General features: G+C 45.7%; 1 protein-coding gene across 2 annotated transcripts in view; it reads right to left on the bottom strand.

Moving 5' to 3' along the window:
• LOC126355753 (arylsulfatase B) overlaps positions 1-13,730 on the bottom strand; it is a 314,105-nt gene that overhangs the window by 103,132 nt on the left and 197,243 nt on the right. For both annotated transcript variants that reach the window (XM_050006145.1, XM_050006143.1), the window contains exon 3: positions 5,381-5,538. In XM_050006145.1, the coding sequence (XP_049862102.1) occupies positions 5,381-5,538 (158 nt within the window). The remainder of the gene's footprint in view (positions 1-5,380; positions 5,539-13,730) is intronic.

Here is a 13,730-nt window from a genome sequence, read left to right on the forward strand (position 1 = left end):
GTCATGTTCGTTGTTGATAGCTTCCATACTTTTGATTTCATTTCTGTCACAGTGGAAAATTGACTTTCACAGCACAAAGCTGCAAATAATGGTTTCCTTTGAGACACCTTCCCTATAGTAAGATACAGAGGCAAATATTTTTGTCTCATTATGCATCATTCTGATTCCCTTGGCACCAAGTGGTTAAAAAATTGGGAATTTTTTAAAATGAATTTTGAATCGTTGGGATTTTCTTCATATACTCTAGAAAGGAGTTTCCCGATAAATTGTTTATAGGACATTTATCTTATTCAACATCATGTGTTTGTCTCCCATACCAAGATTTGCTGTTACTCTACATTTGACGTTCAACATTTTTTTATCGCTTATCTTAATTTAGTTCTGTTACTTAGAATCACAGTTAATAGCTATCCGATGTAGGCGATGTAGGCACCTTGGATACGTAACTGTGTTGTTGGGAGGCGTGCATCACACACTTATCCAAAAGGACAAACACTTGTCACACACAAAGTCATGAATGGCTCTGTCGGCACCTTGCATAAAATGACAACCCTGCGAAGATATTTTAAAAAAATGGTTCAAATGGCTCTGAGCACTATGTGACTAAACATTTAAGGTCATCAGTCCCCTAGAACTTAGAACTACTTAAACCTAACTAACCTAAGGACGTCACACATATCCACGTCGGAGGCAGGATTTGAACCCGCGGCTGTAGCGGTCGCTCGGTTCCAGACTGAAGCGCCTACAACCACTCGGCCACACCGGCCGACAAGATATTTTCAACCAGATATAGAATCTCCTGAAATACAGTTATAACTCTTTTTGGACACCTTAGTCCTAAATCTTCTACGGATGAAAGTCCATGTCATGATGTCATGGTTTCTGCCCAAACGGTAACACATGATGGCGCAAGTTTAACAGGACAAAAGTAGCAGAAGTATATTATTCGCCTGAGCGTAGTTTTGTAGCAGCTGTACTTGTTGCGTAGAGATTTGGCCAGGCCTGCGCTACTGAAGAAGTGTTTGCATAGCTGAACACAAATTCCAAATGATAGCTTCAACAACTTGATTTGGGATCTTCTACCAAAAAATGTGTTTGTAGGCATATGCAGACATTAGTCCATGATGCTTTATTGACACCAAGCTGTGGAAACATTGCCAGGTATTGAGTATTACAAAAATGAAGGGAAAGGTCTTCGCCATTCTGATAAATGTAGAGTGCAAGATGGAGATAGATCTGTTGCCGAAATGGTAAAAGAATGCAAGACAGTTAACTAGATGTTGCAAAACAAAGCAGAAGAACAATCTAGAGGCAGAAGAAGACGAAAAACACGAATCAGGTTGCTTTTAATCATCTGAAAGTGTTTAAACTCAGCTCATTTTGTTTAAAAGTGATTTCCCAGATATAACGATTTTTACTCGAAAAATACTTTTTTCTGAAAAACTATTCAAGATAATACATTGACATTTAGTATGCATGTAGATAATAACCATTTTCAACTAAGGAACCTGAAATAATATGAAGTTGTATTATTTCTTCTAAATAAAATTATAAATGGAGAAATATGTGACAAAAATTTAGTTTTCTGCAAGTTTTTGAAAAAAGAAAAGCAATTGAAAGAACATTTTTAAGTTCAGTATAATGCACTGCAGGTACTTAATTACTGGCAAAAGTTTCAATGCTGGTCGTTCAGTAGCCTTCTCACACATGGGGCAAAGGTTGGGTATAAAATTAACATCCGCGCTTCAAAGAATTAGTTGAAATTAGAATGGCAAAGGACTTTATCAATAAAGACAAGGGCTTCCTTTAAGTAAAACACGTGTTTCTGTTTTATATGATGTGACAGACAAAGATCTTTGACTGGGCCGGCAAAATGCATTGACAGAGTTACTCGATAGCAATTCATCGTTGCTACCGGCTTTCACGACCAGGGCGCTGTAGCGACTGTTTCTGGTGCACGCGGTTTTGTTTTCCCTTGGCGCGTAAAACAGCCGTCGTTGACGATGTCAATCAACTCGGGTGCGATTAGCAAAGAGCATGACCACCTGGAGGTAGCGGCCATATGGGACGCGCTGAAAATTTATCTCTATATCAGGGGTTCCAACACTTTATGTCCCTGCATACCCCTTGACAGTTTTTGATATTTGGGCGTCCTGCTATAAATTGTGCATTCTTGAACGAATCCTGAAGTGAGAGGCGGAAGATTGAGTGACGACTACGACAAGGGTGAGGAACGGTACTGGAGGACAACACAAAGACAGGTTTTGCGTCCTGCCAATCAACTACTAAGTATGGTAGAAACATCACGTACATAGATAATAAACTTTGGTGGAAGTACTTTTCTAGAGTTGTTAATGTTCACGTGTGGCACTTATTTTTTAACAAATAATATTAAATTAAATTAAGGCACTTCTTATACATATATTCAGTGACTAAGGCACGAATGGCATTTAAAACACTTATTAAACTTTGACATCACCAATAATATAAACCAATTGTGCAAGACAATCATAAACTGAACAGGGTTTAAAGTACACTACTGGCCATTAAAATTGCTACACCACGAAGATGACATGCTACAGATGCGAAATTTAACCGACAGGAAGAAGATGCTGTGATATGCAAATGATTAGCTTTCCAGAGCATTCAGACAAGGTTGGCGCCGGAGGCGACACCTACAACGTGCTGACATGAGGAAAGTTTCCAACCGATTTCTAATACACAAACAGCAGTTCACCGGCGTTTCCTGGTGAAACGTAGTTGTGATGCCTCGTGTGAGGAGAAGAAATGCGTGCCATCACGTTTCCCACTTTGATAAAGGTCGGATTGAGGCCTATCGCGATTGTGGTTTATCGTATCGCGTTGGTCGAGATCCAATGACTGTTAGCAGAAAATTGAATCGGTAGATTCAGGAGGGTAATACGGAACGCCGTGCTGGATCCCAACGGCCTCGTGTCACTAGCAGTCGAAGTGCAGGCATCTTATCCACATGTCTGTAACGGATCTCGCAGCCACGTCTCGATCCCAGAGTCAACAGATGGGGACGTTTGCAAGACAACAACCATCTTCGCGAACAGTTCGCCGACGTTTGCAGCAGCATCGACTATCAGCTCGAAGACCATGGCTACGGTTTCCCTTGACGCTGCATCACAGGCAGGAGCGCCTGCGATGGTGTACTCAACGACGAACGTGGGTGCATGAATGGCAAAACGTCATTTTTTCGGATGAATCCAGGTTCTGTTTACAGCATCATGATGGTCGCATCCGTGTTTGGCGACATCGCGGTGAACGCACATTGGAGGCGTGTATTCGTCATCGCCATACTGGCGTATCACCCGGCGTGATGGTATGGCGTGCTATTGGTTACGCGTCTCAATCACCCCTTGTTCGCATTGACGGCACTTTGAACAGTGGACGTTACATTTAAGATTTGTTACGACCCGTGGCTCTACCCTTCATTCGATAGCTGCGAAACACTACATTTCAGCAGGATAATGCACGACCGCATGTTGCAGGTGCTGTACGGGCCTTTCTGGATACAGAAAATGTTCAACTGCTGCCCTGGCCAGCACATTCTCCAGAATTGAAAACGTCTGGTCAATGGTGGCCGAGCAACTGGATCGTCACAATGCGTCAGTTACTACTCTTGGTAAACTGTGGTATCGTGTTGAAGCTTCATGGGCAGCTGTACCTGTACACGCCATCCAAGCTCTGTTTGACTCAATGCCCAGGCGTATCAGGGCCGTTATTAAGGCCAGAGGTGGTTGTTCTAGGGTACTGATTTCTCAGGATCTATGCATCAAATTGAGTGAGAATTTAACCACATGTCAATTCTACTATAATATATTCGTCCAATGAATACTCGTTTATCATCTTCTTGGTGTAGCAACTTTAATGGCCAGTAGTATAAATTGGAGCAAACGCATGGTTTCTTGTAGCATTACGCCGTTTAATGAAACCTCCCACAAAGCGACAGTAACATCAATAGTAGTGACTGGCGTATTGTGACGAGCCAGTTGCTCGGCCACAATTCACCAGACGTTTTCAATTGGTGAGAGATCTGGAGAATGTGCAGACCAGGGCAGCAGTCGAATATTTTCTGTATCCAGAAAGGCCCGTACAGGACCTGCAAATGCGGTCGTGCATTATCCTGCTGAAATGTAGGGTTTCGCAGGGATAGAATGAAGGGTAGTGCCACGGGTCGTAACACATCTGAAATGTAACGTCCGCTGTTCAAAGTGCCGTCAGTAGGAACAAGAGGTGACCGAGACGTGTAACCAATGGCACCCCATACCACCACGCCAGGCGATACATGGCGATGACGAATACACGCTTCCACGATGTCGCCAAACACGGATGCTACCATCGCGATGCTGTAGACAGAACCTGGATTCATCCCTAAAAAACGACATTTTGCCATTCGTGCACGCAGGTTCGTCTTTGAGTACACCATCGTAGGCGCTCCTGTCTGTAATGCAGCGTCAAGGGTAACCGCAGCCATGGTCTCCGAGCTGATAGTCCATGGTGCTGTAAACTTCGTCGAACTGTTCGTGCAGATGGTTGTTGTCTGGCAAACGTCCCCATCTGTTGACTCTGGAATCGAGAGGTGGCTGCACGATCCTTTACAGCCATGCGGATAAGATGCCTGTCATCTCGACTGCTACTGATACGAGGCCGTTGGGATGCAGCACGGCGTTCGGTATTACTCACATGAACCCAGCGATTCCATATTCTGCTAACAGTCATTGGATCTCGACCAAAGCGAGCAGCAATGTCGCGATACGATAGACTGTAATCGCGATATTCTACAATGCGACCTTTATCAAAGTCGGAAACGTCATGGTACGCATTTCTCCTCCTTACACGAGGCATCACAACAATGTTTCACCAGGCAACGCCAGTCAACTGCTGTTTGTGTACGAGAAATCGGCTGGAAACTTTCCTCATGTCAGCATGTTGTAGGTGTCGCCACCGGCTCCAATCTTGTGTGAACGCTCTGAAAAACTAATCATTTGCGTATCACAGCATCTTCTTCCTGTGGGTTAAATTTCGCGTCTGTATCACGTCATCTTCGTAGTGTAGCAATTTTAATGGCCAGTAGTGTATATCAGTACGTGTTTGTGTCTGTACTACTTGAAATGTCTCGTACTACCGGTGGTAAGCGTACAATCGTCTGTTGTAGATAATTTTGTGATGCGGCTGCAGACCCGACTAGAAGATCATCAGTTAATATGCCGTGAAACTCTACATAGCCTCAAGTTTACGTATTTGTACATAGAATATGATGCTTCACTGAAAATTTTTGGGGGAGCGTGCTGTATTCAACTCATCCGCCTCGGTTCTGCAAGTGACCTGTGTAGCGACACTGCTGTGGACTCACCAGGTCGTCGGCCATGATGAAGATGATGTGCGGCCGGGAGTCGGCGTCGTCTGCGGTGGGGGAGGCGCTGGCGGGCATGACGGCCAGCGGGTAGGTGACCAGCAGTGCCGCCACCCACACCACCACACCCAGGCACACCCACGGACGCATCCTGCGCTCTGCAACACCACACCACACCGTCACACCTCGCTCTGCACTTCCCTACTCTTACTTCTTGAGCCTAGTACAGTCCAACAGCTATCCACTGAGTTACAAGGACATCAATAAGCTACCTGCTTGACTAGCAATGGGGTGGGTGACCGTCCGCGTCTGCCGAGTGCTGTTGGCAATCGGGGCGCACTCAAGAGACCAACTGCCGAACTATTTGACTGAGAATTAGCGGCTCTGAGCACAAAAACTGACAACGGCCTGGAGAGCAGCGGTCTGATTACCTGCTCCTTCAATCCGCATCCAGTGACGCCGATCGACTAAAGATGACACGACGGTCGGTCGGTACCGCTGGACCTTCCGAGGCCTGTTCAGTTGGAGTTCTAGTTTTAATAAGCTACCTATAAAAGATGTAAAACCGTGTAGATTGGTGGAATGTTTTGAATTCAGCGAAATATCGGTGTGAGCTACATGGAAACATGAGTAATATACGCAGTCCAGTCCCATTAACGTGAGCACCGTGTAGGTTTGACGTCAACGTGCAGTAAGCACTCACACACGGCGGGTGGCGAACTAGTAGTCAATCGAGGGCATAGAAGGCGTGTCGTGGGGAAGTGGAAAATAGCGCAGTCGTTGTCGTAATGGGGAAACGGAGCAACTTATCTACAGTCCAAAAGGGCGTGATCATTGCCTTTCGGGAAAAGGGTGGAAGCATTTCTGAAACGGCTAATTTTGTAAACTGTTCGCATGCCGCTGTTGTTCAAGTACACCGTGCGCGGCAAAATGGCGCTATCTAAAATCGGTGCAGAGACAACTGTAGTGGAAGCCTAATTAACTTATATAGAGAAGCTGTCTTGTAGGGTTATAGTTGCCTGTATCACGGCTCAACAGACAATCGGAATAATTAACAAAAAAAAAAATGGCTCTGAGCACTATGCGGCGTAACATCTGTGGTCATCAGTCCTCTAGAACTTAGAACTACTTAAACCTAACCAACCTAAGGACATCACAAACATCCATTCGAACCTGCGACCGTAGCGGTCACGCGGTTCCAGACTGAAGCGCCTAGAACAGCACAGCTACACCGACCGGCTGATATTTAACAGAATGCATCAAAATCTTCTACGCCATTGCAAATCTTATGTGCCTTTGAGACTCGCGGCGTCCCAGTTGCTATAAGGTTAAATTGTTGCTATAAGGTGTAAGTCAAGTCCCTCTTGTAAAAGTACTCGATTTAGGATTCCCTACAATTTGAATTATTTTGACCGTACCAATGGTCCGTTTTATTATGTATTCACTACTTCTCTGTTAAGAAGTAATATAACCATCGACGCAGCTGCCAATTTGTCCTTCATAAGACATTTGTTCAACTCTTTAGAAATACCACAGCAGAGGTTGTACAAACAACGTACGAAAAACCGTAACAGCGAAAGTTTACAAAAAAATCACCTGACGAGCGCCTTTCAGCAAAAACAACAGATTGTTTTGCAGTGTTCTAGGCTTGTGACTGCAGAATACAGCTCTGTAGCACATTAATTACGAAACTACTGGCTCTGAGCACTATGGGACTTAACGTCTGAGGTCATCAGTCACCTAGACCTTAGAACTACTTAATCAACCTAAAGACAGCACATACATCCATTCCCGAGGCAGGATTCGAACCTGCGACCGTAGCGGTCGCGTGGTTCCAGACTGTAGCGCCGAGAACCGCTCGGCCCCTCCGGCCGGCTACGAAAGTACTCTAAGGTCGCTAAAGTACCGCGTGCACGAGATATAAAAGAGCAGTGCATTGGCAGAACCAACATTTGTACTCAGGTGATTAATGTGAAAAGGTTTCCCATGTGACTGTGGCCGCACCACAGGAATTAACAGAGCTTTAAACGCGGAATGACGAACGGGACTTATCGCTTCGGAAATGGTTAGGAATTCAGTATCCCGAGATTCACTGTGTCAAGAGTGTGCCGAAAATACCAAGTTTCAGGCATTACCTGTCACCACAGACAACGCAGTGGCCGATGTTCTTCAAGTAACGTCCGAGAGCAGCGGCATTCGCAAGGAGTTGTCAGTGCTAGAAGAGAATCAACTCTGTGGTCGAAAACCACAGAAATCAATGTTGGGGGTACGACGTACGTATCCGTTACGACACTGAGGCGAAATTAGGTCTCAATGGGCTACGGCAGTAGCTGACTAACGCGAGTGTCGTTGCTAACAGAACGATCGACGCCTGTGGAGAGGTGTAGAGGCGAACAGGCGCGAAACTGTTGAGCAACTGATCGCCCATTTGAGCCTAGAGGCTACCAAAAACGTCCCCTTAAAGACCGTTCACGCACCCATGCTGACTGCTGTTCATCAGTGATGAAGGCTTGAATTTACATGCCAATACCGTAACTGTACGTCCACTCAGTGGTGACAGGTGGCCTTTCTGATGAATCATGTTTTGTGCTCCATCGGACAGATAACCGTTGGCGTGTATGGACCTAAACCGATCATCGCTAGGATGCAGGCCGGAGGGAAAAGCGTTGTGATCTGGGGAATGTTCTGGTGACTTTCCCTGGACGATATCATCATTTTGCAACCCACAATGGATAAAGTCGCGTATGCTTCTTTTATCTTTGGAGGCCATGTCCACCCCTACATCCAGTTACATTTTCCCTCGACACGATGGCATCCAGCAGCAGGACAATGCAACATGTCACACAGCTTGCAGTACACGTGCGCTGTTCTAAGAGCACCAAGATGAGTTCGGCTACTCGCCTGGCCGCCAAACTCCCAGAATTTAAACGCAAACGAGAATCTGTGGAACCACCACGATCAGGCTGTTCGTGTCACGGAATCCGATCCGGGAAACCTACCACAGCTGGTCACGGGACTGGAGCTGGTATGGTTCGACATCGCTGTCGGTACTATCCAAAGCCTCTGTGACTCTCTTCCTTCATGTCCGTGCTCCAAAACTTGGTTATTAAGGCTTTTGACAGGTGGTCACATTAATGTGACTGGATCGTGTGTAATTTGAACAGGAACCAAAAGAATAAGAACAAAGACCAAGAACGAAGTGCTTGGATTAAGATTTGCGTAAGACAGTGGTACAGTCTTTCCTTGCTAGAGTTCAATCTATATATCGAAGAAGGAATGACGGAAATACAAAAAATTTCGAGGTGAAAGACTATCCACGGACTTGCTGAAGACACTGCTGTCCTCAGAGTGTGAGGAAGAATTACAGGGCAATCTGAATGAAACGGATAGTTTAACGAACACGGAATACGGATTGTGAGTAAAAGAAAGAAAGACGGTAACACATCAAAGAATAATTGGTGATAAACTTAGCATCCGAACTGAGGGTCACGGAACAGACGAAGTACACACTATCAACTGATAGTAAAACAACGAGTGTTGAAAGTAATGAGGGGTAGTGAAAATCAGATTAGCGGCAAACTTAACGCCAAATTTCAGGACAAGAAAGTAGACGAAGTGAAGAATTCTGCTACCTTGGAAACAAAACTACATATGACAATCAAAGTAAAGAGGACATAAAAAGGAGACTAGAATAAGAAAAGAGGGCATTCCTGGGCAAAAGAAGTCTACTAATATAAAATATTAACATTAGCTGGAGGAAGATTTTCTGAGGACGTGCGTTGGAGCACAGCATTGTATGGAAGTGAATCGTGGATTGAAAACAGGAAGCGAATATAAGCGTCTGAAAAATGGTGCAGTAGAAAGGATATCGAAAATTTGGTGGGCTGATAAACGAGGAGAGAAACCTATGGAAAATATTGACAAAGAAATGGTACAGCATGACAGGACAGGTATGAAGACATCAAGAAATGACTTTCATGCCACTTCAGAGAACTGTAAACGATAAAAACTGTAGGGGAACACAGCGATTGGTATATAAAATAAATAATTAGCGACGTTTTGTATAAGCGCTACATTGTGATGAAGATGTTGGCACAGCAGAGGATGTAGTGGCGAGCGAGATCAAACCAGCCAGAAAAGAAAGTTAATGGAAACCCTCCCCCCCCCCCCCCCCCAAAAAAAAGAAATCTCTTTTGTGGAGACAACGTTTTGTGACATGCCATTTGGATCTTTGAAGGTAACTAGTGATTCTGATATCTATATGAATGGAATATGTAATAAGGAAGTGTGGTTCTGCCTTGAGAAAACACAATTTTTCTTGTTTCTCTATCCATTCACGTTTCGGAGAAGTTCCTCCATCTTCAGTGGGTTTTATTTTATTGTCACTTATTATTACATATTGGTGTTCACAAGTCTGTTTATTATTTGCAGCACAGCTGTAGTTATTGACTTTCAATACATCATACACTCCTGGAAATTGAAATAAGAACACCGTGAATTCATTGTCCCAGGAAGGGGAAACTTTATTGACACATTCCTGGGGTCAGATACATCACATGATCACACTGACACAACCACAGGCACATAGACACAGGCAACAGTGCATGCACAATGTCGGCACTAGTACAGTGTATATCCACCTTTCGCAGCAATGCAGGCTGCTATTCTACCATGGAGACGATCGTAAAGATGCTGGATGTAGTCCTGTGGAACGGCTTGCCATGCCATTTCCACCTGGCGCATCAGTTGGACCAGCGTTCGCGCTGGACGTGCAGACCGCGTGAGACGACGCTTCATCCAGTCCCAAACATGCTCAATGGGGGACAGATCCGGAGATCTTGCTGGCCAGGGTAGTTGACTTACACCTTCTAGACCACGTTGGGTGGCACGGGATACATGCGGACGTGCATTGTCCTGTTGGAACAGCAAGTTCCCTTGCCGGTCTAGGAATGGTAGAACGATGGGTTCGATGACGGTTTGGATGTACCGTGCACTATTCAGTGTCCCCTCGACGATCACCAGAGGTGTACGGCCAGTCTAGGAGATCGCTCCCCACACCATGATGCCGGGTGTTGGCCCTGTGTGCCTCGGTCGTATGCAGTCCTGATTGTGGCGCTCACCTGCACGGCGCCAAACACGCATACGACCATCATTGGCACCAAGGCAGAAGCGACTCTCATCGCTGAAGACGACACGTCTCCATTCGTCCCTCCATTCACGCCTGTCGCGACACCACTGGAGGCGGGCTGCACGATGTTGGGGCGTGAGCGGAAGACGGCCTAACGGTGTGCGGGACCGTAGCCCAGCTTCATGGAGACGGTTGCGAATGGTCCTCGCCGATACCCCAGGAGCAACAGTGTCCCTAATTTGCTGGGAAGTGGCGGTGCGGTCCCCTACGGCACTGCGTAGGATCCTACGATCTTGGCGTGCATCCGTGCGTCGCTGAGGTCCGGTCCCAGGTCGACGGGCACGTGCACCTTCCGCCGACCACTGGCGACAACATCGATGTACTGTGGAGACCTCACGCCCCACGTGTTGAGCAATTCGGCGGTACGTCCACCCGGCCTCCCGCATGCCTACTATACGCCCTCGCTCAAAGTCCGTCAACTGCACATACGGTTCACTTCCACGCTGTCGCGGCATGCTACCAGTGTTAAAGACTGCGATGGAGCTCCGTATGCCACGGCAAACTGGCTGACACTGACGGCGGCTGTGCACAAATGCTGCGCAGCTAGCGCCATTCTATGGCCAACACCGCGGTTCCTGGTGTGTCCGCTGTGCCGCGCGTGTGATCATTGCTTGTACAGCCCTCTCGAGTGTTTCTATGATACATCTACATGGTATTTGAGAGGAGCTGCCTAACAAACATTCACACGCTACGCTATGAGTGTTAGGAAAAGCAAATGTTGGACTAGAAGGTAGTAATTATAACTGTGCTTCAAATACCAAACAGACTTGTGAGCACCAGTATGTAATAATCTTTTTCTTCTTTTACTGCTGCCTTTGTCCCGCAGGTTCGCAGGGGCGGCAGGGTTACAATCGGATATGACATGGTTACTTTGAAGGGGTGGCCGGATGACCATCCTGCCGCCACCCCAAATCCCCTGGGACGGAATCAGTGTAAGCCAACTGTCAGCGTCTAATGTAAATCACGAAAGAGTGTAAACATGTTTGCAAATGTCTGCGTGACGTGTAACTGAGGTGAGATGTGGGGACCAGCCCGGCAGTCACCTAGGGAGATGTGGAAAACCGCCTAAAAGCTACATCCAGTCTGTCTAGCACACCGGCCCTCGTCGTTAATCCGCCAGGCTGATTCGATCCGGGGCCAGCGCGCCTACCCGAGTCCAGGAAGCAATGGATTACCTCTCTCGGCTAACCTGGCGGGTACCAATACGTAATAATAAGAGATAATAAAATAAAACCCACTGAAGGCAGAGAAACGTCTCGGAAAAATGAATGGCTAGAAAAAAATGTTTTCAGGCAGAACCACATTTTCTAACAATATATTAGGAAGAAAATACGGATAAGGAAAAGAACTTCGGCCACAAAACTAAGTGAATAATTGACAGACGTGAAATCTATAACAGGGAAATTAAAACAATAGCATTTCTGAATCATTGAAGCATTATGTTGGAAACTGAACTGATTAACAAGATGCGTGATAGTTAGGGTACGGAAGAAAAGGCGACAATTTAACGGGAGGATATTTATTAAAAGTACTTAAATGTCCGAAGAGCAGTCAACTGTAAGTTACGTAGACTTGCCAATTTCATATAACACTTGTGTCAGGAAAATGGTATTAAATACAAGAACGTGTGAAATGATAACCTTCCAAACATAACTTAGGAGTGTGATTTAAACTACATTCAAAAAAAGTGACATACTTAAGCTAGCATTGTTGCTTTTACCTGTTATTCAAGTATCACTCATTCATCAGTTCAGTTTACGACTCCGTGTACTGTGCGTCACAGCTCTATTTAAGTTCATTACATTCCTCGTTTTTGGCGTCTATATAATAAGTTTTAATTTCCTTGTTTTAGAAATCCTGAAATTTGTCACCTTTAGAGCTGATTTTTTTCTCGTTTTACCAACCAATGTCAAAACATACTAAAATTTTCATATAGTAAGTATTCACGTGGACTGAATATTAACCGCCTGAGAGTCAAGTACTACTGTCGTTTTAAAACTCCTACACACCGCGCCTGCCCGGCCGTTACGATGGCGTGACCCGTGTTGAAGTTCATGTAAGTCGTGAGTGAGACTTTACGCATAGTCGTAGATGTGTTCCCTAGTGTGCGTGGCTGTGTTGTGCGCTATTGTTTTAAAACAGAAGATGAAACTGAGTCAAGCCGGATCTCACGTAGTGAGCAGTGTAGTGCACTATGTGATCAAAAGTATCAGGACATCCCCAAACACATACGTTGTTCATTTTAGGTGCATTGTGCTGTCACCTACTGCCAGGTACTCCATATCAGCGACATCAGTAGTCATTAGACATCGTGAGAGACCAGAATGGGGCGCTCTGCAGAACTCATGGACTTCGAACGTGGTAAGATGACTGGGTGTCACTTGTGTCATACGTCAGTATGCGAGATTTCCACAGTCCTAAACATCCATAGGTTCACTGTTTCCGACGTGATAGTGAAGTGGAACATGAAGGGACATGTACGGCACAAAAGCGTACAGGCCCACCTCGACTGTTGACTGACAGAGACCGCCGACTGTTGAAGAGGGTCGTAATGTGTAACAGGCAGATATCTATCCAGACCATCACACAGGAATTCCAAACTGTATCAGGATCCACTGCAAGTACTATGGCAGTTAGGCGGGAGTTGAGAAAACTTGGATTTCATGGTCTATCGGATGTTCATAAGCCACACATTACACCGGTAAATGACAAACGACGCCTCGCTTGGTGTAAGGAGCGTAAACATTGGACGATTGACACAGTGGAAAAACGTAGCGTGTAGTGACGAATCACGGTTCACAATGTGGCGATCCGATGCCAGGGTGTGGGTATGGTGAATTCCAAGTGAACGTCATCTGCCAGCCTGTGTAGTGCCAACAGTAAAATTCCGAGGCGGTGGTGTTATGGTGTGGTCGGGTTTCTGATGGAAGGGGGGTAGCATCCCTTATTGTTTTGCTTGGCACTATCACAGCACAGGCATACATTGATGTTCACTTTCTTGCTTCCCACTGCTGAAGAGGAATTCCGGGATGGTGACTGTATCTTTCAACACGATCGAGCACCTGTTCTTAATGCACGCTGTGTGGCGGAGTGGTTACACGACAATAACATCCCTGTAATGGAATGGCCTGCACAGAGTCCTGAGCTGAATCCTATAGAACA

Source organism: Schistocerca gregaria, chromosome 3, assembly GCF_023897955.1.
Source record: "Schistocerca gregaria isolate iqSchGreg1 chromosome 3, iqSchGreg1.2, whole genome shotgun sequence".
NCBI classification, from domain to species: domain Eukaryota; kingdom Metazoa; phylum Arthropoda; class Insecta; order Orthoptera; family Acrididae; genus Schistocerca; species Schistocerca gregaria.